Source organism: Gambusia affinis, linkage group LG10 (assembly GCF_019740435.1).
Source record: "Gambusia affinis linkage group LG10, SWU_Gaff_1.0, whole genome shotgun sequence".
Lineage (NCBI taxonomy): Eukaryota > Metazoa > Chordata > Actinopteri > Cyprinodontiformes > Poeciliidae > Gambusia > Gambusia affinis.
The window spans coordinates 20,165,971-20,193,649 of record NC_057877.1 but is presented as its reverse complement, the minus strand read 5'-3'; the positions used below and the strand labels follow the sequence as shown (position 1 = coordinate 20,193,649).

Genomic DNA, 27,679 nt, shown 5'->3' with positions numbered 1-27,679 from the left:
AAGGAGGGGAGAAAAAAAAAATCTGATCGAGCCTTTCCGGTCTGCCTGCCCCGGTCTCCTTTCAGCCCTGTGCCGCTGGAACTGAGGGAGGCGCAGAATCGAGTCCCGGCCGAGGAGGAGCCGGGGACTTTAAACCAGTCACGGTTACTCCAAGCTGCTGCTCCCGCCTTGGCGTGTTTGTAGACGCTTCATTACATAAGTCTGTGTTTCTGTCACCTCGTTCTGACTGAGTTCTCCTGAAAACAGCAGTGGGACATTTCTGTCCATCACCCCAGCGGCGGCGACAGCGGTACCAGGGAGTATTTACAGCCGGACTGTGCTGCTCCTTTCTCTGCTGTCGTGGACACGGGAGGACCAGAAGGAAAATGCGAACTGGGTGGAAACCTGAGCCCAGCGGTGATGAGAACTAACCCTGAGTGGATTTCACTGGTGTGCTGCCAGAAGCATCTGGAAAGGATAACACAGGGATCCACTCCCCCTCTGGAGGACCAGAGCATAATTCACATCTCAGACATTTTGGCGTGTCAGCTTTGCGGCTGCTGCTGAGGGATGTCTTTTAGCTTGTTTTTTCCCTAAGAAATTATCGTTGTAATCACGCTGGCTGTCCTAAGATTCCCAGATTCCCTCCTCGCACCAGTGGGTTTGGATATGCTAGATAGCGGTGCTCCTCTGTGCATTGGCTGAAGGACCTGGATCCTGCTCATAATTAAAGCCCCCTCAGCAGATCAGTGATCCTGATCCCAGCTATGCAGTGAGGATGTGCGCAGCCAGGTTCAGCGGCTGCCTCAATGGCTGCGCAGAGGAGGCCGCCTGCGGTGCCGTCTCTCCGGCCATGGCCTCCAGGATGCTGGACTGGACCGAGGTCGGGCCCCGCATCCTCGAAAGCCTGGAGATGGGCACAGTGATGACCATCTTCCACCAGAAAAAGTCCCAGAGGCCCGAGAGGAAGACATTCCAGATCAGGGAGGACACCAGGCAGATAGTGTGGGGCAAGAGTCCGGATAAAATGGAAGGAGAAGGTGAGTGTTAGCAGCTCAGAGGACCTTCTTCGCCCTTTACACTGTTATAATGTCTCTAAGGGCGACCATGCATGTCTTATCTAGGAAACAATTTGAATTATAGGCATTAAACTGTTTGTGCGGTGTGCACCGAGGACTGTCCGTGTGGAAGTGGAAGAAAATAGGTTCAGTCCAAATCCAGATGTTTATGAAACAGCAGAGTGACTACAATGAAGCAGTATATAACATAAAATACAGACAGAAAACAGTAAGAAAATTATTTGATCTAAGATGGTGCAAATGAATTGGCTGCAAAACCAAAATTAGCTCAACATGTGGCTTATAAACATATAGTTTATGAGCCACATTTTTTTGTAGTCACATTTGTTTTCATATTACATACACAAACTAACATATTTAATTTGGGTTGGTAACACATTATTATGGGAAGGAGGAAAAAAAACAGTGGCAATAGTTGGTAGCACTGATGTCATGCAGGAAGAAGGGCCTGGGTCTGAATCCCAGTCTGGAGTCTTACTGCAAGGAGTTTGTTTGCATGTTCTCCCTATGCATGCATGGATTCTCTCCAGGTACTTCAGCTTCCTCCCACAGTCTAAAAAACACAACTGTTACATTAATTAGATTTATAAATTGTATGCGTGTGTGTATGTGTGTGTGTGCATGGCTGGATAGACTGGCAAGCTGTCCAGTTTGTACCCCACCTCTTGCCCAATGACCGCTAGAGACAGCCACTATCCTCTCTCCCTGTAACCCTGAAAATACAAGGAAACGGTAAACCATTTTCAAAATTTTTTACTAAGAAAGATCTAAAATCTGGCAGGATAAGCAGTTAGCTCGTTTCAAATCTGATACATCTAAATAAAATCCTGTCCTAACTTACGTAGTCATCTATTAAAGCCCAATGAGAGCAATTCAATTTCAGTGTAACCACAGATGTTATGTGAAGGCCTCAAAGGGTTGCTGGAGAGCATTCAACAACAAGCAATTTCTTTGTTTTGGAGTATTTTGAATTAGAGCATAGTATTTTCTCATGCTGCAACTTTGCCCTTGCTCTATTTTTTTACTCTTACTAATTTTTTACATATATGTGACTCTCCATGTGGTAACATCTGGTTGTTGCTCACATTATTTGTGTGATGTGAAAAAAAATGTGTTTCTATTGCAGTTTTGTGAAATACAATCTTGCCCAAAACCTTGTTATCAAAAATTTAGTTTTTTTTAAATTGTTGTGTTCCAAGTGTTTTATTTTTTGTAATTCTAATTTGGCCCGTTATATGGTCAATGGAAACACAGATATGGGAGGAGCTGCATAGGTCAGCGGCTCAAGTTGGAGAATCTCTTGACATCAGACAGATGTTGGCTGATCACACAGCATGGGTTGTGAGTGTTCACGCTGACATCTGTTCACTTGTAACTCAGCGAGGATGCTTGTTAGTTTTAGGCTTTGAGTGATACAGGGTTGGGTTGGACAGTGGCGGTGCAACGAAATTAAACAACCAAAACGTATACACCCTAAATGTGCTTTAGTTTTCTCATTAGTGACTCCTCCTGCAGGCCTTCTGTCTTAGGAACGATACATCCTGTAAAATATTTTTGCTAAGTTCAGTTTCCTGGTCAGACAGCGGGGCCCAGTCAATGAAGAGGCTCAGGCTATGTAAACAAGATGATGCTACAGACTGAAATACAGCAGTGTATCAGTAGAGATGAGGCGTTCTGCTCCTGTGTCGGGGAGGTTGGATGCTTTCCATATCAGTTCTCAAGAGTTCATAACGTCCCAGCCACTGCATATCACAAAGCTCCTGTGCATTGTTTAGATTTTCCCCAGGTCACGTTTACTCAAATGTGTCAGAAATTATGCTGAGGGAGACAGAAACTCAACACCAGTAAGTGTTTTCTCCTGCTGCATTCTTTCTGGAAAGAGGTGACGGCTTGGTTTGTGTTTGTCTTAAATCAGGCATTGATGACCTGCCTCAGGATTTTATCAGCCAAACAGAGCAGATACAAGAGTTGTTTGCAGGTTGCTGCTGCGTCAGAAAGCTGCTCTGCTGCTTTTGAGTTGTTTGAGAGAGCTGCTGTTCTTAACCTTTATTTAAGCCTGCAGAAAAGCAAAAATTATTTCACAATTTTAGTTTTCTAAAGCTTTTCTAAACTGGCCCCTAAAAATACACACACAAAGACAAGAAAACTTAATACAATATTCAAAATTGTTTTTTCTTCCTCCAATTCATAGACTTTTTAACTGATGATGTAGAAAATAACTTAAAATAATAAATACTGATTTCCATTCAGTCTTTAGTATCTAAACTTTCCAAAGCCACACATTTGCAGAGTTGTCTCTTCTCCCTCCTCGTGTCAAAATGTGACATTCTGTCGTGGAAAGTCCGGTCGCGTTCCCACTCATCTGACACGCTGTCACGGCCTCTTCAGCTGACAGACAGAGTACAACCCTGTGAACCTCTGCTTCCTCCACTTCGACCTCTCAGTAACTCTCCAGGCACGCCGGCATGCTGTTGCCGCATGGATCCTCGACTGGCCTCAGGCTTCCTGGCTGGATGTGGGCCCAAACACCAGACTCTTGTCGCGCGGTCCGTCCGCCCTGTCTAGGGCGTGGAGGCTATTGTCTGCAACCCGGATTTTGTGGTCTGAAGACGGATTTGTTGCAGTTAAAGTTGGCGCACATAAAAGAAAAAGACATAAAGCATTCTCAACTGGCATGATAGAGTTTCTTTTTGTGTGCCATGTGTCTTTCTAACTTTATGGCAGAACTCTGTAAAGAAAATAATCCCTCGGCCTCAGAAGAACAGGCGCGATATTTTTCACATCTGACAGACGTAGGTAACTCAAGACAAGGAAGGAATAGTAAAAGTATGAACAGGCGCAACATGAATACACCAACATTTTGTCTGAATATAGAGTGGATATGAAAAGTGTCCACTCCCATTTTAAATTAGAAACTTTTCATGAAGCAAAAACAGAGAAAACAAATTCAAAACTTCTTCCAGATTTACTTTGAGCAGCCTTTGGCTCCTTTTGTTCGTTCACTCTTGTGTTCAGAATTACCAGCAGTTCTAGTGAATCTGATTTGAATCTGCATGTAGCATATTGACTGATCAGAGCTACTGCACACATCTCCTCATTATTTGAAAGATTAATATTTTTGTCTGCTTATATTATGAAGTTGTGGTTTTCCTAAGATTCCTGTCTCATTTCTGGTTTCTCTAATTTAGCATTGTCAGGATTCTGTCTTTGTTTTCAAACCCCACTATATTTCCCAATCAGGTTTATTCATCCACACGTTCTCATGCAGACTAATGAAAATGTTCCTTTTTCACACACACACGCACACATGTTTTTGTAACCCCAAATCGGCCCTTTACAAACAACCTCCCACCGGACGAAGCCTCCAGCAGATTCCAGAAACTCAGCGGGTCTCTCGTTCACTTTATCTCCTACATTGCTTCCTCCTGCTCTCATCTCTCCATTCTTTTCCTCCCAGCTATAATTTCCAAATTTCCGGCCCCCACACGTTTACCTAAACACCCTGCTTGTTTTCAGATATGCCCTTCTCACTCTGTTTTCTTTCACTTTTCTTTTGCGTTTTGAGGTCGTTATTCATGTCGGTTCTGTTTGACCTCCTAACTCCCCACCTCTGCCAGCTCTTTGTTTTTCTGTTTCCTGTGGTTTGCTTTAATATTTGTTTTATCCTAGCACACACAAGTCTCTGCAGATATATTTTTTTTCCAAACTTGGATTGACTCTCACCTCAGCTCCAACCAGGACCTACGAGTTTCAGTAGGATTTAGCTTCAGTAGAGTTGGGTACTACACCAGGAAAAATGCTAAAATAAGCTAAAAAAAAGAAAAAGCAAGAACACACACTCTGATTCTGTATTTTGTGTTTAGATGAGTGCCTTGCCAAGCAGTGGATGTATAAAATCCTGAGGCACAGGAAGTGTTGGGTTATCAGGGAGTGTCTCCCTTCCCGTCTCAGATTGAAGGACTGAAAACAAAAGGTCTGAATCTTCTGCAGGAAGGAGGGACATTGAACACAGCTGAGGCGCCTCTGGTACTAAGAGTGGTTTGACTCATGAAATGAGTATTTTTGTACACAGTTAATGTAAGCTCTTTGTTCATATGAAATTTAAAGTTAAAACGGTTAAACACACTACAGAATAACCCCTTAAAAACAGAAATTAAACTAACATCAGAGAAATTTAGTTAAATTAAGTACTTTATTTTGCACATTGGAAAACAACCTTGAAATCCAGTTTTTGACTTGCTCAATTTATTTTGTGGTAGTCCAAGATTGTGTCCTCATGCTCATGGGAATATTTCTTTTATTCTAAATCAGTTTGAAGACAGATGTATTAATAGTAGCAGAGCTTTATATGCCTTGTAAAAGTGCAACACACAACTCCTTTGATGAGTAGTTTATGTTATATTCTGTAAAAAATATGCTGGCGTGTTATTGTGTTATACTTGTTTGTGGAAGTTAAATTTCCTGAGCTGTACATCTGACAAAGGAACTGGAACACTCCTGAAATGGGATTTTTGACATGAAAAGTTGGAGTGTTTTTTAGCAACCTTCTGTACAAAATCCAATATGGCTGCTGCATATTTAACTATACTTCATGGCTCCAGTAACACAATGCCTTCCACTTCTGGTGATTTATATATCATCAAATTAGTCCCACAGGGTAAAATATATTATTAGTTTGTGAATAAGCTCAATAGATTAAAGAATTGCTGATAATGTCTTTATATGACAATTTGAATAAAATCAGTGCCATCTCCCTCAAACAGAGAACTTCAAGTAGCTTGGTATCTTGTGGAATAGAGTGGGATGGATAGACAGACAGGGGCCTCGGCTGCAGTAATTAGGACCTTGCTCCAGTCTGTTATGGTAAAAGAGCAAAGCCAATAAGCAAAGCACTTGATTTACCAGCCTGTTCCGCCCCAAGCCATATGGACTATGACCCAAAGAAGTTTTTGTCCACATAATAATAGAACTGACATTCTGCTACTGAAGCAAAAGCTTAATTTCTTTTAAGGCTTTGTGAAGATAGCTGTGGTTAATCAAAAATATAAGCATAAAAGATGTAAGGACTGTCTTTCAAATGTAAGTCCATCATTGTGATCACTGGAGACTTTTTGAAGGGTTCATTTCCACCAGAATTTCTGTAATTTTTTAGTTTGATCAAATTTCCTGGACTTCATCTAAACTCGGGGTGCCATCTGGCAGGGAACGACGTGGCCAACTGTACCACAGACTACTTTATTTCACTGGAAATACTCTGCAATTATGAGCAGCTGGCAATTTCAGGTCAACAGAACATGCAGCTGTTTTCGTAAGCTATATTTCACTCTAGCACTGAGAGCTAACTGAGAAGGGAGAAACAGCTGCCTATGAAAGAGCGATGATAATGAAACATACTAGTGTAGAACATCAGATCTGAGTCATCCGTATGTTTCTCATGTTCTGACCCTTCATGCTCATTAAAGTTGATGTCAGCCTGAAAGCTGAAGCAGTACTGCGTCCTTATCACAGTCGTGTTTACAGCAAAGGCCAGGATTAAAGGTTGTGGTGTGTTTCTGTGAAGTGGAGGGGTTGTGAGCTGAGAGCCGGTTTTCCTCAATGTCCAACGCCCAAACTCAGTGGCAGGAAATGATAAAAGGAAGGCAAAAAAGAAAACGCATGTCTTGGTTGGTGCTTTGCTGCTTTGAAGTGACTCTGCTTTCACTTAAACACCTTTGTGATCTGAGGGCTCTAATTGACACGTCAGATTTGTTTTAAAAAGTAAGACCTTTCTTTTTAGACAACATTAACAATTTAATTATTGTGTATATTTAATAAATGTGCCTCCATTTGCATACATAACTTATATGTTGATTTGCATGCAAATCAACTTGCAAGTTTGTAGAGGTTACCAGACTTCTCTTTGGGAACCTAAGATTTTAGTATATACAGTGCAGCATATGCAAGATACTCATTGTTAATATCTTTCTGCCAAGCACAAAGTTAGCAATTTTTCAACAATAACAAGCTACTTTATTAAGTTGGAGAAAATATTAGAGTTGTCCATGAGCTTATCTTGCATGTGGTCAGGGACCTACAAGTGAAGCACACCTGTATGCAGATAACTCCATGCTTTACATTACCAGACTTTACAGTTGACTCTACTCTGAGGAAGACAGTTGGTAGCTCAGTTGCAATGTATGAATTTAGGTTAGTTTTAATCTGGTAGGAAACTAAATTAATTTATGTTTTTTTAGAACTAAATCTTGAATATAAGGTAATATTGGTATTTCTTCCTGTATTTTCTTTAATAGTGAGAGATTTTCATAGCACAACACTGTATGCTTTCTAGTACAGTACCAAATTTGTCAAAAGGTTAAATAAATTGATGATGCTACAGAAGTATGCATCTTTTGACTCAGGCTCTCTAACATGAACATTGTACACTGACCTGCAAGAATCTTCCCTTTTTCATGATAACCATCCATGGTTTCTGCACTGTGATTCTTCTCTGTGTAGTTGTAGCAATAATAGTCTGCTCAACTGCCTTACCTGTTTTATGCCCATATATGGAGCAATACAATCTGTCGTTAGTGCCATCACAAGAGAGATGACTAGTTATTAAACTACACAGGAAGTGAGGACAGACAGCTGAAACCTTTGTGTAGTTTGAATTAATTTGAAAACCTTTTCAAAGAGAAATACGAGCCAGAATTATTTGGCAAACATCAACCATTGTTTTTACAGTGCATGGTGATGTTTATCTTTAACAAAGTGGTAGATGTGTTTTTTTACCTTTAAGAATATGAAATTATATTTCTGCTTTTGAACACTTGAATGGAGATCAAATAATTATTTCTTAAAACGACCAACTAAAATCCAGCCACCATGTGAGAAAGTCGATGCTCTCAATTAATCCCATGCCAAACATTCTCCCTGCCATCTGCACATGGATACCATTCAGATCAGAACCAGATCTACTCTTGTCTCTTTGATTCAGGATTATTTACAACCTCCTGAAGGCAACCCACATTGATTTGAACATGATTTGTTTCTTCTGTTGCTTCTCTGCTATTTGCTGGATAAACTACTCATGTCATAAAGACGTATTTTTCAGTGGCCAAAATGTATAAAGTTGCTGATTTCATGCACAAAAAGTTCCATTTGTGGAAAAGCCGTTCAGCCGTGTGTGAATGTGCTGAGTGTCTATGAGAGTGTGTTTATGTGTGTTTGCACTGGACATTTGCTATGTCAATAAGCTGGAGGTTTTCTTTGTGGGTGTGTCAACTGCTGCAAGTGTGAAAATAGAGTCCAGAGTTTACATCACATTCTGCGGTTGCTCCCTGAACCTTAACCCTTCAGAGTCAGCTTCACTCACTGTTAACACGCTGTCTGACTTTGACTCTTTGACAACTGACACAATTATACGGTTATTTCTATGACTTAAATTACAACACATTACATATTTTGGCAAGAAAAAAAAGAAGATAGACTACTATGTTATGAAAGTTGGTTTAGACATCGACATTTACGGTATATCTGGCTAAGAGCAAACCCACACTGCTGACACAGGATTTACCCAAGGTCGTTGCTTGGCCTACACGGATACCACAATTTGGTACAATCTGTCTGTGTGCAACTTCAAGATGGAAATCATTAATGCATTCAAATGTTTCAATCTGTTTATTTGGGGATTTAAATGGCTTGTCTTGATCAAATTTGACACCAAAGATGAGATCAAGGACTCTATCCAGAGTTATTGACTGACTATAAGCAGTTTGTTTCTCAGACACTCTGGTGCAAACATTACAATCTCAGTTTAAAAGCTGAAGACTAAGTGAATCAGACTTTTATGTCTTTAATGCATAAATACATAGAAGCCTTTCTTTGTTATTAAGCAATTCAGTTCAGTAGTCTAAACAAATAAATTGTATTTATCAGGCTTAAGGGAATATCATCAGCATCCTACCGTGATTATTTTGATGATATCCATGTATCCAGCTTTTGCCTGTACTTGTGTATTCATGCATGAAAGCAGAGTTTATGCTTGACTATCTTCATCAGTCATTGACATGGTTGAGTATGATCAGCAGAATAGAAATGTTGAAAACATGCATATGGTAAATAAAATTGGTCAAAAAACCAAACTATGTGATACTTCATAGGTTTGGTTCATGAAGATGCATCAACATGAACAAATCAGAATGTTTTCCAAACTTAAAATTGGCTTCATCTTTTTGTTTTAGGAATATTTTCTTATTAAAATGTCCTTAAGGTCCCTAAATTAACATGTTGTAGTTTTCTTTTAAATTTAAACAAGCAATATAGAGAATTGTTTTATTTTGCAGCAACTTACATTATCATTTTGAAAACAACTAACAACCCAACCAAAAAACTAAAAAACAAATTGCCTTTTTTTCCCTTTCCCTCCCACTGATACAGCTTTTACCGGTCAACTTGACCAGAATAATTTATCTTTTTAAAATAACTTTAAAGTACAATAAAAACTTCAGGTCTTTTTGTGAGTCTGACAAGTGTTCTTGCAGTTAAAGATGTCCACAGATATTTTACTCTTCCTGCAGCCCATGGTTGAGATGTTTGTGTATCCGTTTCTGGTCTCCTGCTCTCAAAGTGACCATTTGTGCAGCTTTCCAGCAACAGGTTTCTGTGTGTTTGGCACGGAAATGAACAACGTGCCAAAGAGTGATTAATGGTTGAACATATTTGTGTTCATGCAACTCTATCCTTCCTCTCTCCTCCTCCTCTTCTTCCTCCCCCAGTTGACATACGGGAGATCCGGGAGCTGCGGTTGGGAAAAGGCTCGCGTGACTTTGAGCGGTACCCGGAGGAGGCTCGTAAACTGGACTCGGCCCACTGCTTCATCGTGTTGTATGGCCTCGAGTTTCGCCTGCGGACGCTCAGCTTGGCAGGTCTGCATAAATTTGGATAGATTAAAGGTCCCAAAACTTCCTGCTTTTATTTTGTAGATTTATTTCTTGACCTAAGAAATCTTTAAAAATCAGGTATGCATCAGAGTCTGTATATTTTGTTTGGTCTAAAGCCAACAGTATGTTTTCAGTTTCCCCACTTTAAGGCTTTGGCTGAATAAACCCTCTCCCTGCTTGTATCCTGAAATCTAATAAGAATTTATCACTAATGACTTTACTGGTTTTAGACAAAGATAGCATAGGTTTGACACTTAACAGTTGTTCACATGGGTTTATGTTGCAGGTCTGATTTCTTGATTTCATCTTTTAAAAAAAATCACACACTAATCAAGTGATTATCAAAATTAACAGCAATATTATATGAAATGTGTTTTTGTGTGTGTATGTGTGTCTATGTTTGTGTTTGTTTACCAAAGGTTGAGTATTTCCTCTGATGTTGAACTTTGACTCATCAAAAATGACAACAGTTTTTCCTTTCTACAAAGTGTAGAAAAATAAAGGTTTTGGGTTTATTTTATTCACACTTATCTTAGAAACTATTTTTGCACAGCTAAGTAATGAGAATTGAGATTTATTGAAGATGACCTGTGAGGTGCCACATGGCTTCGTATTTGGGCCAAAATAGTTTATTTTGTGTATCAGGGATTTCTGTAACATATAAAGGAAGTTATAATTTGCTTAGCTTATTAATGATACTAATATTTTGTTCCAAAAAATTTAGTGATGGATATTACTGATTAGTTCTATCTTTTCTTCTGTGTGACGGCAGCCTACAGTGAAGAGGAAGTCAACATGTGGATTGCGGGTCTGAACTGGCTGATGGTCGATACCCAGAGAGCACCGGCACCACAGCAAATAGAAAGGTCTGTAAACCATTCAATTTTCAAAAATATGCCATAACAGTTTCTCTGAAAACTACTTGATGAAGCTTTGCGCTGTTGTCATTTTGGCTTTGAATATATTTTTAACTTTAAGACCAGTGGTTATCTATAATAGAAACATTAGTATTGGACTCTCCATGCCTGAAGAATAATAGAATACATCCCCACTTAAAGACCGAATTTTCCATTAAACCTAGATTAATTAAGATTAATTAAATTTAAGGCACATCTTTTGCAGAGGCACCAATAAATGCGGAGGGTGCTGGCATTAATGAGCTAAATAAACCTTTCAGTCTGGAGCTGACAGACTGGTAGGTTTTACAGTGTCATAAAATTACATGCACTTATCAGTGCTCCCTATTCTGGATGCCATTTAGTGACGTCTGGCTCCGGCACAGAAGAGGCAGCCTGGACTTGGACTCGGAGAAGACAAATATTTAGTTAGCTATAAAAATATTTATTGCCGGTGAATGTTCAGAGGCTGTTTTTGGCATCAGGGGTGAAAGCAGGAAAACACCACGAGGCTCTGAAGCAGACAAACAGCTTAGTGGGATCATTGGGAGGAAATGAAAAGGCTAATTTTGTCTGTTTTTCTGAAGTTGTTTTTAGGAAGGGCCCATCAGCTGATTTGAATGATGTTTAACAGATTTCATTCGGATCATCTTTAAGTTGAGTTGTTTCAAGTACAAAAAAATATGTATATATTTTTTGTACCAATGTTTTAATTACTGTTGTGTCTGGAGTCAAGTTTTCTGGTTCTTGTTAAGTTAGCATTTTTAAGCCTTTTTCTTGATTTTTTATTTAATAGAATTTTATTCAATGGAAAATAAGGTGTGAATGAGTCATCTCCATTAAAGCATTTCTTCCAGTTCAATGTTACTTATGTACTTACTTGAAATATGTATTTGCATTTACATAACCTATAGCTACAATATTGATTTATTTTTTTTAAATCTGTTAGAGTAAGTGCAGGATGAGCTACACTTGAGAAAAACAGAGAAAGACCTGTGACAGAGCAGATGAACCTGAATTCCAATAAATCTTAAACGCTTCATGTGCTTGTAACTCTGACAGACATCTTGTTACCTCATGAACACACATTTTAGACATAATGCCCGAATTTTAAGGCTCAGGGTAAATACTTTGTCATACTTGGTGTACTATGGTGTCCACCCATTTGGCTTCTTATCAAATGCCTTGCTGACCTCTGTACTACCTGCATTTTTTTTTTTTTACTTCATTACTTCATTTAGAGTCTCCTGTTCTGCCACATTTCAAAGGTGCTACCCTGAGACAGCTGGATTACAGTAAACTCCTTGACATACTTGAGGAACCAGTTTGAGATGATTTGCAGTATATTTTTGTGCTCTATCTTGGAAGTAAGATGCTCAGGGTGTGCCAGGAAAACATGTCCCACACCATTACACCAGCACCGGCTTCAGCAGTACAGGCCCCATGCATGTTGAGCCTTGCTAGTAAAAACACAAAAGGGCAGCTGATGAGCCAGGAGAGATAAAGACATTTAAAGTGTTTTTCAAGCTGCTGAATGATGAAAGACATGACATCTGTCTGCCAGTAATCTGGGCCCATGGTCGATTCATTAATGTGTAATCAGTTTTACAACTGATTTATTGCGATTCTAAGTATAATTAATTGTGCTTAAAACATCCAAAAGCAAAACTTTAACCAGACAAACTCATAAATAATACATGTAGTTAATTAACACTCAACAAATGTTACTGTGAGTTGTGAGTTGTACTGTGAAGGTGACACTTAGTTAGTTTTATTTTAGCATTAATCAAATTCTTTCTCTTCTGCCATTGAGTCAGACAAAATAATTTTTAATTGAAAACAAAAAGTGCATTAAAAACTAGCTGTAAGTCTGATTGTTTTTCTTTTTCAGTACTGCTTATTTTCCTGTAAACATATGAGCTCAGACCAGTTTTCAGTCAGAATCCTTTTCCTCTGTCTCTGCAGGTGGTTGAGGAAACAGTTTGAAGTCATGGACAGGAACCACGAAGGCTGGTGAGTGACTCACTGCAAACATGTCAACACCCAATCACAGTTTTAACAGCAGAAGCCAGTGAGGAATGCTGCAGCTTTGCAACAGTTGGCAAGTGAAGGTAACTTGCCAACTGTTACCTTTGGCAAGAGATCATCAGGTCTCTGATGACACCTGATGACCTAGGCGTCATCAGAGAACTTGTTAAGACTTCATGATTCTATTTTGGTGTTGGCTTCTCCAGGACAAACAACCTGTCACTGCTTGATAAGAAGCAGGAAGTGATGAAAGAATAGGGAGAGGGCAACTTCCTGTCCTCTGTGAAAATAGAAACAGTAGCCAGTTGGAGCCCTGGGAGGCGACCGGACTCAAAGAGAGCAGAGATCCAGGTTGAAGACCTTGAAAAACCCTCTCTGGTTCAGAGGACTGAACTGAATTTTTTCTCTCCACCTGCTTTTTGAACTTCCTTCCTCTTTCTGGTTCTGGCTGTATCATGTGATTACTTAATTACTAAATGATTATCCATGTGCTGTTCTTTCATAAAACAAACTGTGTGACTAACTGAAGCATATGCACCTACTGGCATCCTCCATTTCTCGTATTTGTTCTGTCCAGATATTTTGTAGTGTGGGTACTGCTGTTTTTAGGTTCAGCCCTATTGAAGCATTCCCAAATCTGTTGAATTGGCCAATACAAGAAACTGGATCATTGCTAGGACAATGACCCCAAACCAGAAGTGAATCAACTTGACCATGTTTAGACATGATCAACACCTCAACCTGATTGATATGCATAAAGAAGCTGAACAGCACAAAATCTCTGTGACTCTCAATGACCTGAAGCACCATTAAAAATAAGATTTGATCAGAATACAGTGTCAGAGGCAAAAGAGGCCACACCTATAGCAACTGCTTAGGATATTTACTGTAAAAGGTTCTACAACAAAAGTCTGTTGTCTTTTAAATTGTTCTTGCTGACTCATTAATGACAGTGTGATAGTATGACTGATACTTATCTTTCCTCTACAGCATCGCATTGAAAGATGTCAAAGCTCTTCTGCCTCAGATCAACTACAGAGTCCCCAACATGCGCTTTCTCAAAGACAAACTGCAGGCCAGATGCTTTATGATTTCGTGTTTTTGATCTCTTTGAAATTGAGCCTAGCACCAGTTTGTGTCATAACTCCTGTTTTCTGTGTTTCTCCAGGAGGTGGAGGCAAAGAATGAACTGTTGTTCCCCAACTTTGCACAGCTCTACAGGACACTTATGTTTGATGCTCAGAGGAGTGTAAGTCTCGGACTAATTCAGATACAATTTTCCTTTAATAGTCACATTTCATAAAAAAGCCTGGCAAGCAGTTTTAGAAAAAAGTTGCATGAAAAGCATGAAAGGCCACTGATTTTCAACGACTTAATTATGATGTAAAGTGAAACAAATAGGTTAAAAGGTTTTGAATCCCTCTTTAGTGAGTTTTACACTGATACTTTGACAATTCCCACCTTTGCACTCTGCTGTTTATGCCTCACCTGACCCCCTCCCACCTGCTTTTCACCTGGGTCCTCCCCTCTACCTCCTCAGATTATTGAGCAGCTGGATCTCTCCTTTCCCCTGCGGTGAGTTCCTCCACCTTCACCTCCGTTTTCTCCTCCTTCACACCCCAATGTTACCAGTGTATTTGTCCAATCAGTCTTTATTACAGCAGTCTTGTATTTCAGAAAATGTTTCCATGTGTTTGTGCTGTCTTAATGGCACTAAAATGTTTCATTTTCTGCTTGGTGCACAAGAAACTTTTCCCTAATGTTAAGAGGCATTACCCTAAAAGTGGTGTAATTACATTTGGCCCAACCAAAGGAAAAAGTCTGCTAATGTATCACATTTCTTTTCTCTGAAAGCTGACCTTTACTCTTGTTCAGCTTTCACACATCTGTGGTCTAACATCTTAAGTTTGGTGTATTCATAGAAATGTGGATCGGCCAGAGCTTTGTCAGATCTCACTCTACGACTTCCAGAAGTTTTTACAGATGGACCAGAGGGTAAAGAGTGCTCATCTGCACCACACATACACAGACAAAAATTCCTGAAGCCTGCTTTGCATCAGCTTTCTTTTTTGTGTTTATTTCAGGAGTCCTGGGCATCAGATTTGAGTCGAGTCAGGGAGTTTCTCATGACCTACATGAGAGAAGGACCTCAGCCTGAACCAATGCTGCAGCTGGATGAGGTGACAAAACCTCTGAGACACAAGAAAGAAATATTAGAAGGACTGTGCCATCTTACTGTACATTTATTTCTGTTTTTTAGTTCCTTACTTTCCTGTTCTCAAAAGAAAACACTGTGGCAGACCCTCGACTTTCACCAGTTGTCCCTGAAGATATGAAAAGGCCGCTGTCACAGTACTGGATCTCCTCTTCACACAACACGTAAGATAACCAAGTCCATAACTCAAAAGAAAATGAAGAATAAAAGAAAATGGATAAGGTTACATATTTTCATGGCTAATTTCTATGTAATAGAGATACCCATTTTGATTTTCTGAGTAGATTTATCTCTGTTTATTCAAAAGCTGAAAGACTGAACTTCCAAAAAGAAAATAAAAAAGAAAATTTTTCTATGTTAAGACTATGGGAAAGTTTTCATTGACTTCAACAGTTGTATTTTCATTGTGAAGAGTTACTTTCAGATTTATTATTTATTTATTTATTTATCTATTTATTTATTATCTTTTAATGTGGCCCCTATTCTCAAAGTTTTCAACAGGGATTTTAGCTGTGATTGTTGAACCAAAAAGATGTTTAAAATTTGCAACATTCAGCTTGCTTTGTATTCTTTGGCAACATGTAGTTTAAAATAATTTACAATAATAGAAAAAAACCCATTCTTATCAATTGTATTTTTAAAATTAAATTATTTTCAAGGAAAATAATGTGCATTAATCTAAAACTACCAATTACCACTGTTTCAGAAGAAGCTGCTTTACTTCGAGACTTTTAGACAATAATTTCTTGGATTTTTTTACTGGTATTTTTTGTTCATTTTTATTCCTGTACACATTGTATGAGCATGTGTTACCTGGTCTTTCAGGTACCTGACAGGTGATCAGTTTTCGAGTGAGTCGTCTCTAGAAGCCTACGCTCGTTGTCTTAGGATGGGCTGCCGCTGCGTTGAACGTACGGAAGGCATTTTTAAGCTTCTAGTAATTGTTGGGGTTGGAAGATTGATTCTGTCTTTAAGAGCCGATGTTGATTCTCTGCTTTGTGCTCTCAGTGGACTGCTGGGATGGACCAGATGATCTGCCAATCATCTACCATGGCCACACTTTAACCTCCAAGATCAAATTCCTGGATGTGCTGCACACCATCAAAGAACACGCCTTTGTCACATCCGAGTGAGTTCAGCCAACCTTCTTCAGCTGTTATGTTTTTGCTATAACCACCTTCAAAATTCGAGTGAAACAACATTTTTATACCCAGACCCTCTCCAACAGCTCAGCTCACCTTCCCGTTGTTATACCTGTGCAGGTATCCTGTGATCTTATCCATTGAGGACCACTGCAGTGTAGTCCAGCAGAGGAACATGGCAACGCACTTCAAGAAGGTGTTTGGAGAGCTGCTGCTCACAAAGCCAGTTGACAATAACGCGGACGAGCTTCCTTCACCCTACCAGCTCCGCAGGAAGATCCTCATCAAGGTGACTTCTTGATGCCCATTTGAGACCAAAACATCTTTGAATGCTGAAAATCTGACGAGTCAAATGGAGCCCTCCATATTCATGAGACGGTTTGGAAATCTGTAATGAGCCTGTTAATTTTACATTAATTCTTCATTATGAAGAATCTTATTCCTTGAAATCTCTAAACAGATAAGAGAAAAATTGCTAACTGAATCTCTTCTTTAATTATTTCACTGCAGCACAAAAAGCTGGTGGAAGGGACCCTGTATGAAGAGGTGACTTCAGCTAGCTACTCTGAAAACGACATCAGCAACTCACTGAAGAATGGCATCCTTTACCTCGAGGACCCCATCGACCATGTGAGTATTTATGTTTTTATTCAAGAAACACTAAAGTTACCACAATGATTGAAGCATCACAAAATAAATAATGAATGTCAGAAAATGTACTGAAAACTGAATAACTTTTGAAATACAAAAATATAAAAACTAAATCCATTTTAATGAAAAAAAAAATCAAATGACAAAACATAAGCATTTTAAATTTAATTTCATTCATTTTAATGTTTTCCCATCTATTGCTATTCTTGTTTTATTGATGAAATTTCTCGCCTTACATAGGATAAGAAACCATTTACAGGTGGACGTACGGACAGCAGTTGTAGCAAAGACATTAAACCTCAAATTCAACTGACTTTTACCACAAAAGAGGCAGAAGCTCGCTGTAGCTTACGCCTGATTGGCTCAGAGCACAAAGAACATTATTATGAAATACAAGATAAAATGGAAAATAAAAAGGCATGACACAAAAATACAGTTAGAATGAATATGACATATTTCAAGGGAAATTTCTTAAAAAAATACAAATACAAAAGATATTTTACAATTTTTCAATATTAATAGTATTTTCCTTTTGACACTGCAGTCATTCCTAAAGAACTCTGTATACCTGAAATTATCTTTGCTGAAATATTTTTGTGTACTTTCCAGACCTGGACACCACATTATTTTGTCTTGACCAGCAATAAGATTTACTACTCAGAGGAGACATCTCGCTACCAAACAGCTGATGAAGAAGAAGAAGATATGTTAAAGGAGGTAAGGAGATAATCTGGTCTTACTAACAGAGTAAAAAGTCTATTTTGTTTGATATCTTTAATGTTAAACCTTCAAGCTTTTTCCCCCTCCTGGGCTTTGTCAGGAGTGTAACAACAACGAGCAGCACTGTGCAGAGCGCTGGTTTCATGGGAAGCTGGGAGGAGGTCGCGACGGTCGGCAGGTGGCAGAGAAGCTGCTCCAGGAGTACTGTGAAGGCGGGGGTAAAGACGGGACCTTCCTGGTGCGAGAGAGCGAGACGTTTGTCGGAGACTACACCCTGTCCTTCTGGTTAGAGTCATTTCTCTTTTAACTTCGTACAATGGCAACTGAAGCGGTGCATATTAGGTTACAATTACAGCTCTCAAATTCTCATCCAACAAATCACAGTAGGAAATTTACTTTTCCTCATCCTCCAGGCGTTCTGGTCGGGTGCAGCACTGCAGGATCCACTCACGTCAGGAGTCTGGGTCCACCCGATTCTACCTGACAGACAACCTTGTGTTTGACAGCCTCTACCATCTCATCTGCCACTACAGAGAGGTGCCTCTGCGCTGCAATGAGTTTGAAATGAGGCTGGAAAATCCCGTGCCGCAACCCAATGCACACGAGAGCAGAGAGTGAGTGGCTCAGACTAGGAAAACGTCACCTGTGGAGAAAATATGTGTATTTTTCCTACTTATTACATCCTTAAAATACATATATTATCTTCTTTGTATTGTATAATGTAGGAGGAGATTTGTCTATAGAAAAAATACATAAAATATATTTTCTTTTTTTAGTCCCACCCTCTCCCTTCCCAAATTTGTTCACTAAAATTAGTCATTATTTCAAGACTATTAATATGTAGTTACTAACTTCTTCATGAAGCAATAGTTTAAAAATGCAATGCATAACATCTGCCATCAGGGGAGGACATTAGAGTTTAAGGTGGAATCAAACATTTAAATTCAGTCACATTTGACATTCTTCCTATTTTTAAAAAAAAGTAAACAATACTTTACTTTGTCCTTGTTAGACTAAAAATAATAATTCTAAAAACATAAGGCACGTTGCTGAATTGTACTATGCAAGTAAAATTGATTGATTAATAGGACATCCTCAATATCTTAACCAGTTCAAACCATTCCCTTTTTAAAAGAAGCCAAACAGTAGAAAGGTGGAAATGCAGAATAGCTTGAAAATAATAGCTTAAAATTTTTGAAAACAAAATTGATGGGAACATCTCTTGTTGTCCAGATGGTACCACTCCAACCTGTCCCGTGTTCAAGCTGAACACATGCTGATGCGCGTTCCCCGAGACGGAGCTTTCTTGGTGCGAAAACGCAGTGAGCACAACTCCTATGCCATCTCCTTTAGGTAACTGACCAACGTAACCCTAAATTTGAACTCAATAGTCTTATGGACAGTACTGCTCATGAAATTCTGTTGAGTTATTCTGTGTGGGTTTTTTTATTTTTTATAAGTAACTCTCTATTGGCTTGCAGGGCAGAGGGTAAAATCAAACACTGTCGCATCCAGCAGGATGGTCGTCTATTCATGTTGGGGGGTTCGGCAGAGTTTGAAAGTTTGGTGGATCTAGTCTGTTATTATGAGAAACATCCTCTGTACCGTAAGATGAAGCTCCGCTACCCAATAAATGAAGACACTTTGGACCGAATGGGCACCGTGGTAAGAAATTCCTCAAAATAAAAAAAAATAAAACATTAATTTGTCATCAATATTTTATTTATCTATAATTTTTTTACAATTTGAGACCTAGTTTATATGATATATTCATTGTTAAAAATGTTTGAATCAACACTTTTAGTCAAATACAACATTTTGTTGTATCATTTAGAGCCTTCGAGATTAGAAATGCTGTCTAGCTATTGGATTAGTTCAGTCCTATTATGTTTAGCGTTGTTTTTTTACAAAGACATCTCAGCTTGGCACGAATCTACAAGCAAAATCTGTTTTTGTTTTCTTGGAACAAATCACGTTTCCAAATGAAAGTGGAGTAAAACTCTCATAAATGTCAATCTGCTTATTTAAAGAGGAGAAACCATATAAACACCAAACCAGAATCCTGGTAGGCCAGAGCCCCACATGGTTAGAGGATGTGTTATAATCTGTTTAATTTGTCTTCTCAGGAGCTTGACTATGGAGCGCTGTATGAGGCCAGAACTCCTCATTTTTATGTAGAGGCCAACAAGATGCCCACAGCACGGGTGAGCTGGATCATTAATCCTCTACACTGACCCTGTAGAGCCTATGGTACTGCATGTTTTAGGTGCTGCAGCAGGTAAACATACAAAACCGTGACCCTGGAGAACCAGGATTGGTAGTTTTAATAATTTGCATCTTTAGTAAAAGAATTAGTTGCAAACACTAAAAGTATGACACAGTTTCTATTACCAGGAAAAGATAATCCTACACACTATAACACGCATCTCTGAAGCAACGCAGTACCTTCATCTGAACATCTGTAAAAGTCCCTAAAGACATTTAAAGAGAAAAGAAATGCCGTTTTTTTTTTTTTTTTGTAGAGACATATTCTGCTCATAGTCTAACTGCAGACATTTCTCTTTATCATACATTTCAGTGTACAGTCAAAGCTCTGTATGACTACCGAGCGCAGAGAGAAGATGAGCTTTGTTTCCCCAAACAAGCACTTATCCTGAATGTGGACAAGCAGGAGGGCGGCTGGTGAGTTTATATAAATATACATTTATATTTATTTATATTGTTTTTATGTAAAAGTCAGTCAGCGACATGCTGTGTGCTGCATTCAGGTGGAGAGGCGACTACGGAGGAAAGAAGCAGCTGTGGTTTCCTGCAAACTACGTGGAGGAGGTGTCCAGCTCTCCTACCAGAGAAATTGATGAAGCAGTGAGTCAAGATTTGAACCTGACATTTGAAGATCTTCATGCTATCATTTAACTGTTGGAAATACAACAGTTTTTTTCTCCTATTTTTTTGTTGCTTCAGTCTACAGAGAACAGTCCTCTGGGTAATCTCCTGAAAGGGTTCATCGATGTACCCACCTGCCATGTTGGTGAGTAAATCTTGGTTAGCATTATGTATTTCTTTTAGTTAAGATTTAAAGCTTATCTTAAACTTTATTAAAGAGGCTCCAAACATTACTTTTTTGCAAATATCCCACACCTTGAATTCACTGTTACAGTAGCACCGTGCAGATGATTTTCTTATGTTAGTGTTTTGGCTCCCAGATTCTCTCCAAAAACAATTTCTTAACATGAAACCCACCGAATGCTCTTCCGTCCTCCTCCTGTTTCTTTCCTTCCCTCCAGCCGTGCATAAAGACGGGAAGAACTCCCGGCCCTATGTGTTTACCATCCACTCTCAGCACCTGAGCTCTCACCCGGTCCAGAGTCTGGACGTGGCAGCGGAGAGTCTGGAAGATCTCACCTGCTGGGTCAGCAAAATCAGAGAAGCTGCACAGAATGCTGATGCACGGGTCAGTGCAACGCTGCGGAGCAACACAGAAAACACCTACAAACACCATCCATACTGATGTTTCTGTGCAACTATCTGCTTTGCTAAACTGTTAATGCCCCATGAAGTCTTGTCACATTACAACTACATACCTCTGTGTATTTAATTGATCAAGTCATTTAGGGACCTGACTAATGGAAAGAAAACAATACATGGTTCAAAATCTACATTGTAGAAGTCATGAGAAGATGTTAAATTAGGTTGATCTTTACGGCAACAGATGCAGGAGGAGAAACAAATGGAGAGGAGGAAGAAGATTGCTGTTGAACTGTCTGATCTTGTGGTTTACTGCCGGCCGGTACCGTTCAACGAAGACAGTGAGCTTCAAAATTAACATCCTCACTTTAAAAAAAAATTGTGTTAAATGTTCCATGTTTAAGTTTCTCTGTGATCTTTGCGTTTGCAGAAATCGGGACTGAGCGTGCCTGTTACAGGGACATGTCTTCCTTCCCGGAGACAAAAGCGGAGAAGTTTGCGACTCGCGCCAGAGGAAAGCGCTTCCTGCAGTACAACCTCCGGCAGCTGTCCAGAGTTTATCCCAGAGGCCAGAGACTGGACTCCTCCAACTACGACCCGTTGCCCATGTGGCTCTGCGGCTCCCAGCTGGTTGCTCTCAATTTTCAAACTCCAGGTTGGCGTCTTTTTTATGTTTCAGGAGCAAATCTCACATCACACAATCACAAAACCAGAGAGTTCTTTAAAATGCTTGTTTGCAGATAAACCCATGCAGCTGAACCAGGCCTTGTTCCTGCTTGGAGGCAGCAGTGGTTTTGTCCCCCAACCTGACATCATGAGAGACGATACCTTTGATCCTTTTGACAAGGACACGCTGCATGTTGAGCCGATCACCCTCCAGCTACAGGTCAGCCTGACTTGTAGTTGGAGCCATTCAAGAAGATGTTTGATGAGAAGCAGGAAAACCCCCCAGAAAATATCTAATATTTCAACTTTTGTTTCAATCAGGTTCTGGGAGCACGGCATCTGCCGAAAAATGGCCGCAGCATCGTTTGTCCCTTCGTGGAGGTGGAGATCTGTGGAGCCGACTACGACGGCTTTAAATGCAAGACTGACGTCGTAGGTGAGGCGGCTGCTGCGTTGCATCTGAAGCGTTTTGTCTCGGTGCACTGACTCGGCATGTTAACCGTCTCCTCCTCTCGGCCCTCCCAGCTGATAACGGTCTGAATCCTGTGTGGGTGCAGAGGCAGTTTGTGTTCGACATCCACAACCCCACCTTCTCCTTCCTGCGCTTCACCGTTTTTGAAGAGGACATGTTCAGTGATCCCAACTTCTTGGCACAAGCCACATATCCGGTCCGTCTGCTGCGGACAGGTGAACCGCTCCCTCCTCGTCGTGTCAGATGGAAAATATGTTTTTAATAAACATCCCACTCCATGTTACGTTTCTGTCTCCTAGGCTACAGGAGTGTTCCTCTGAAGAACAACTACAGTGAGGAGCTGGAGCTGGCCTCACTTCTGGTTCACATTGAGATCTACAATGCAAAGGTGGGCGCAGGTTTTTACCTGGGTGAGGTTTGAAGGTGGATCTAAACCAACCACATCACTCCAGCAGCGTTATTTTTATTAAATGATTGAAACAATTAAATATCTGCGCAAGAAGTCTCTCTTGCCTACTTCATTTGAGACATAAGCATTCTTCTGTCATAACTGACGCAACATGTTATTGGTTCATTCTTGAGGTTCTCTTCATTTTGTGCTGCTCCTATGCCCCTTAAACACAACAAATGCTTCTTTAAAGCTTTAAAAGACAATGTATAAAAATTCAAATTTTAGTTATTTAAGGTCAGTTTTTTATTTTTGGGGATTGTATCTGACAGATTACCACTGAGTGTTTTGTTCATTGTTATTTCAGATTTCAGATTTAAAGCTTGCCTACTATAGAAATATCCATTAGTAATTATCTTCTTTATTATATTCAATTTTATGTTTTTGTGGAAAGTCACTAAGAAGTATTCCAATTGTGGATTTTTTACATCTCATATATGGAAACTGGTAGATAAAAAGCGCACACAATACGTAACTTCAGTGATTTTTGACCACAGATTCTTTTTAAATCGCACAGAAAAAAATAATACAATGCTCAGTTGGAGAAATCAATTTTTTCCTATCATTGTTAGTATTTCACTTGTCATGCTGATCTGTGAGGCCCTGCCTCCTCTGACTGCACATCACTGCTGTGACCCACACTGACCTTACTTGACCTCTCATGTGCTGCTCTCCTCACCCTGTCTGCGACCACAGGAAGAAGACGACGAGAACATGTACACATCCATCGAGCGGCTGAGGGATCGGACGAGTGAGTTGTCCACCAGGGTTTCTCTCCTGGAGAGGTCGGGATCCGCAGATCTGAGCTACCAGCAGAGTGTGGAGGAGCTCAGGGCCACTCAGGACCAGCTGAGTGAGCTGGTGGAAGCTCGTAACCACCGGTAACGGATGGCGCATCATCAGAAGGGACAGAAACATACAGAAATAATGAATGACATGAAATCAGATAACATATTCTTTTTGTAGCTCTAATGTCAAGAAAAATTTAATAGAGTAGAATGCAGAAATACTTGTTGAAAATGTGAGTAAGATATAAATTGCATGACGTGTAAATATTTAAAAACTGACACTTCCTTGAAATGCTAAAGTAGCACTGACATTTTGATGCTCTCTGTCGACACAACATTCTGCCGTGTCATTAGGAAAACAAGATGTTTGAACTTCCAAACCTGTCAGATCACAACGCCCCCGCGATGGAGAGCAGCCGCAAACCATTTGTTCTCAGAACTGTCCTCTTGTCCACAATAACTCTGAGCTCTGAAGGCTTAGTGGAGCGGCCAAAACCATAAGATATCTGTTTCTGTAGCATCATTCTTACTTAACCTGAGACCATGAAGTTCTTAAAAAAAATTACCAAATAAGAAGCTCCATATCAGACTGGAGCTGCAACTGAGGGCAATGTAAAAGGACTGCTTTTACATTGCCCTCAGTTAGCAATGTTAAAGCAGATCACAGAACAATTAAATATAGATATAATAGACTGAACAATAATGACTTATTTTGCAGGATTAAAATAAATGCCAATTTTCTTTTTTAAAAATGAGCCTCTGTGTTTGCCTCTGAGCACAAAAAGCTGAAAGAAAGGAATCAGGGTGTGGCAATGACTCTACTAGAGTGGAACTTTAGTGAACTGAAGCAACGTCATAAAATTTCTCTAAAATTCTATATGGAGCTAATAAGTTCATATAAATGATCTGTTGCTGTTATAAGAAAGCAAAGGTTTTTAACACCGCTTCTCTATTGTTACTGTTTTTAGTGGTCATGTTCAGATAAATAGAACTTTAAACTCAGAAGTGGTATGAAAAAAGAAACCAAGGATTAATTTTTATTCTGTCCACATCACCTTTTTTCTTATTATTTTTATATTTACCTTCTTGTTTGAGTTAACAAGAAGGTATCTTGTCTATATCTTAAACTTGTCTATATCTTAAACTTCTCCTTGTTTTCCAGGTTAATGGAGAAGAAGAGGAGGGAGAAACTGAGGCAGCAGTTTTCAGCCAAGCGCATTTAACCACTCCGACCACCAGAGAGCGCTAGCCTACAGACACAGTGCCTGGCTCGCTGTGCAGCAGCTGCCTCTGCAGCAGCGACCAGCAATCTGAAACTGGAAGAGAAAAGCAAAGTGGGACATATTAAAGCACTTATAGTGAAAAGATTACAAACAGAAACATCTCATGGACTAAAGACATAAAACTAAGCTATAAAACAATCAGGATTTAAGCTGAAACACATTAAGAGCAAACTGTGGGAGCTACTTCTAAAGGTTTGATGAAAACAGCTGAAACGGTAAGGTAATATATGGATAGAAGTGGGTGTTTTATTGCTGTAGAAAATTTCTAAAACTGAACATATAATGATTTTTGAAGAGTTTGACTCACATAAAAGGTTTTAGTTTTCAACTAAGTGAAAATGAAATATTACATTTGCTCTTACTGTGTATCAGTAATTAAAAACCAGATGAAAGGGAGAAGAAAACTCAGGTTACACACAAAAAGCGGATAAAATGATTATATCTGGATGTACAAAGGGAGCGGTGGGCACATGTAGCAAAGATAAAATATCCTGTCTGTGCCTTGTTGTCAAACTTTGTAAAGTTGGCTATAAAGACAAAAAAAAAGAAATGCTTTTAGGTAGAACTGGAAATTTTTCCTATATGGGAAACATAAAAAACTGAAGAAGGAATGCACTCTTTTGGCTCAGACCACTAATCAGGAAGGAATCTAAAGACTGAAGTCTCCTTATCGAGTCTTTTTGGGGCAATAACATGAACAAGGCCCTCAGAAGAGCACAAAATGTCAAACAAATCCTCACCAAAACACCTAGGTCGTCTTCTAGTACATGTAAGGGCTCTATACTAATTCATACTACCTTCACAGAAAAGGCGCCCCCTGGATGTCAACCATTACACACAAGTCAAATAAGGGCTATGACAGAAAACTAGATGAGCACTTGCTTTTGATTTGTTCTAGGGGTTTTTTCCCCGTTTTTCTCAGCACATCTAATAAACCCGGTTGGGATCAGCCTCCATCATCTGACTCTAATCAAAAGATGTGGATGAACTGGTCCTGGATCTGCAAAAAGCAGGTTTGATTACTGCATGGCTTCCTGTCTGACCCACTGATCAGGAGCTACTTTATCCTCGACTAACTGATCATTGTGTACATAACTTATTTTAGATAAAAGAACATATTACAAGAAGGATGCTCTCTGTAACTTTATGGTAAAATTAATATTGTGTAACTGGAGCTCCCTTTAAAAAATGTTTCCTTAGATAAAATCTTCTCTTTCCTCCCTGCAGTACACTATACTGTGCTGGGACTTCTATGCAAAAATCATCTTCTTGGCCTACAGCCTTTGTGTTTTAGAAAACCTGACTCCAGTTGTGTTTTCTCTCTCTGTACCTATGCTTACTGTCCAGTATTAATACTCTGTGTTACAAATTCTGTGCAAGTTTACAGTTAATAAAGCTCTTTATGTATATTTTTATAGTGAGTTTTTGTCTTAAAGAGAAAATTACTACCTATGTGAAAATGAACTGATTTTTACCAATGTTTACCTATGGGGCCCATATGTGTCTCAACTCTCAAAGGTCATGATCTGGACCATATCATGCTACTTGGGAGGTGAGAATGACTTGTATATGACAACAGTCTGACTCCTAAATAAGCTTTGGTCAAGTTAAAAAATGAACAATGCCAAATAAAGACAAAGCTGAATAAATTAAATCCAGAAGAGCCTTTATTTAGTAAAGCAATTACAGCTATGAAATAAAAGTGAGAATGATTATTTATTGAGTCAACTATTGATTTAAGAAATTTGCTTAATTATTTGACTATGTGGTCTGAAGATTTCATCACACAGATGGAAATATAATATATATAATATTTACCTGTCAGAAGGCTGCGCTGGAGCTTTAAGGTAATACTTAAAAACATACGATGGATGTAAAGCAGCTGAGTGATTTATTAAAACCACATTCATTTATGCAATTGATAACATTTCAGCTTCTGGTGACTTTTTAGCATTCAGAAACCAACATGTTCTCTAAAACTGGACTCACCTCCAATTCATCAAATCAGAAAAATGGCCTTTATAGATGCTGCAAATAGTCTGGCAAAGAGATCAGATTGTTAAATCTCTAACTCCCAATTCTCCTAAAAATTAACAGCTAAAGTTTTGACTCTTAATTTCTTGACAATATGAAAACCTGATGCTTTTCTGTTTGTGACTTGTGTAAATTTTGCTACCTCAATATGTCCCTGCAGTACATAGGCCTACTGTTGGCTTCCAAAAAAGGGAAAAGAATTAGATGAAACAGTTTGTCCAAAGTCCAGCTCAGACTTCAGTTGTAAGTCCAACTAAAATAATTGGGAGAGTTACACATCAAACAAGTTATCGGTTGGATGAACTTATAACTATATATAAGCTAAACATTCATTCAATATTCTGAGAACTTCAGTCCAGACACCTTCACCAAGAACTCAATAGCAACCATCAGACAAAATACATCGAGTAAAGAAAGCAGTTTCTGGAAATCTCAGTAAGTTAAATTTAAGTTTTTTTTTGTTTTGTTTTTTAAAGACATTTTTAATATTGATATTTAAATTCAAGACCCACATGGCTAATTAAAATTAGATTTAAAGTTGTCAATGTTTTGAGATAAAACAGTAAAATGTTTAGATATATATATACATTTTTTTAAAAATCAAGAATAAGTCAAATTATATAAATTTCATTAGACTGGTTTAAAAAGTATAATCCATCATGATTGACAACAGTGTATATTTAATCCTGTAACCTGCGGAAGTTTTGCATAGTCGCATGTTTTTCTCTTTTATAATTCTGCCGTTCAAGTTTTTTGCTTTTACATTGAAGTTGGCAGGCTGCACAGTGGCGCAGTTGGTAGAGCTGTTGCCTTGCAGCAAAAAGGTCCTGGGTTCGATTCCCAGCCCGGGGTCTTTCTGCATGGAGTTTGTATGTTCTTCCTTCTCTGG

At 39.2% G+C, this 27,679-nt stretch overlaps 1 protein-coding gene across 2 annotated transcripts; it reads left to right on the top strand.

Annotated features, from left to right (window-relative positions):
* Positions 1-92: 92 nt before the first annotated feature.
* Positions 93-26,165, top strand: LOC122838256 (1-phosphatidylinositol 4,5-bisphosphate phosphodiesterase gamma-1-like). 2 transcript variants are annotated; one of them, XM_044128762.1, is made up of 32 exons: positions 93-1,019; positions 9,815-9,964; positions 10,752-10,845; positions 12,841-12,888; positions 13,894-13,978; positions 14,072-14,152; positions 14,444-14,478; positions 14,826-14,898; positions 14,988-15,083; positions 15,164-15,282; positions 15,944-16,029; positions 16,127-16,247; positions 16,381-16,549; positions 16,771-16,890; positions 17,521-17,628; positions 17,732-17,916; positions 18,045-18,245; positions 18,865-18,984; positions 19,113-19,296; positions 19,758-19,835; positions 20,210-20,313; positions 20,400-20,496; positions 20,596-20,662; positions 20,919-21,085; positions 21,344-21,440; positions 21,530-21,754; positions 21,840-21,985; positions 22,087-22,201; positions 22,291-22,452; positions 22,537-22,625; positions 23,382-23,566; positions 24,636-26,165. In XM_044128762.1, the coding sequence occupies exons 1-32, from the start codon at positions 758-760 to the stop codon at positions 24,694-24,696; spliced, it is 3,930 nt and encodes a 1,309-aa protein (XP_043984697.1). In that variant the 5' UTR covers positions 93-757; the 3' UTR covers positions 24,697-26,165. The 2 variants fall into 2 exon arrangements, 1 of the variants encoding a protein (XP_043984697.1); XR_006371862.1 differs by lacking the exons at positions 23,382-23,566; positions 24,636-26,165 and having other exon boundaries at positions 22,323-22,452.
* The last annotated feature ends 1,514 nt before the right edge of the window (positions 26,166-27,679 follow it).

Bases quoted from the DNA above. Each gene is read 5' to 3' on its own strand.
- LOC122838256 (XM_044128762.1), top strand. From the start codon at position 758: ATGTGCGCAGCCAGGTTCAGCGGCTGCCTCAATGGCTGCGCAGAGGAG. The intron at 17,629-17,731 runs GTAAGGAGATAA...GGGCTTTGTCAG, and splicing joins AAGAAGATATGTTAAAGGAG to GAGTGTAACAACAACGAGCA. The intron at 22,202-22,290 runs GTGAGGCGGCTG...CGGCCCTCCCAG, and splicing joins ATGCAAGACTGACGTCGTAG to CTGATAACGGTCTGAATCCT.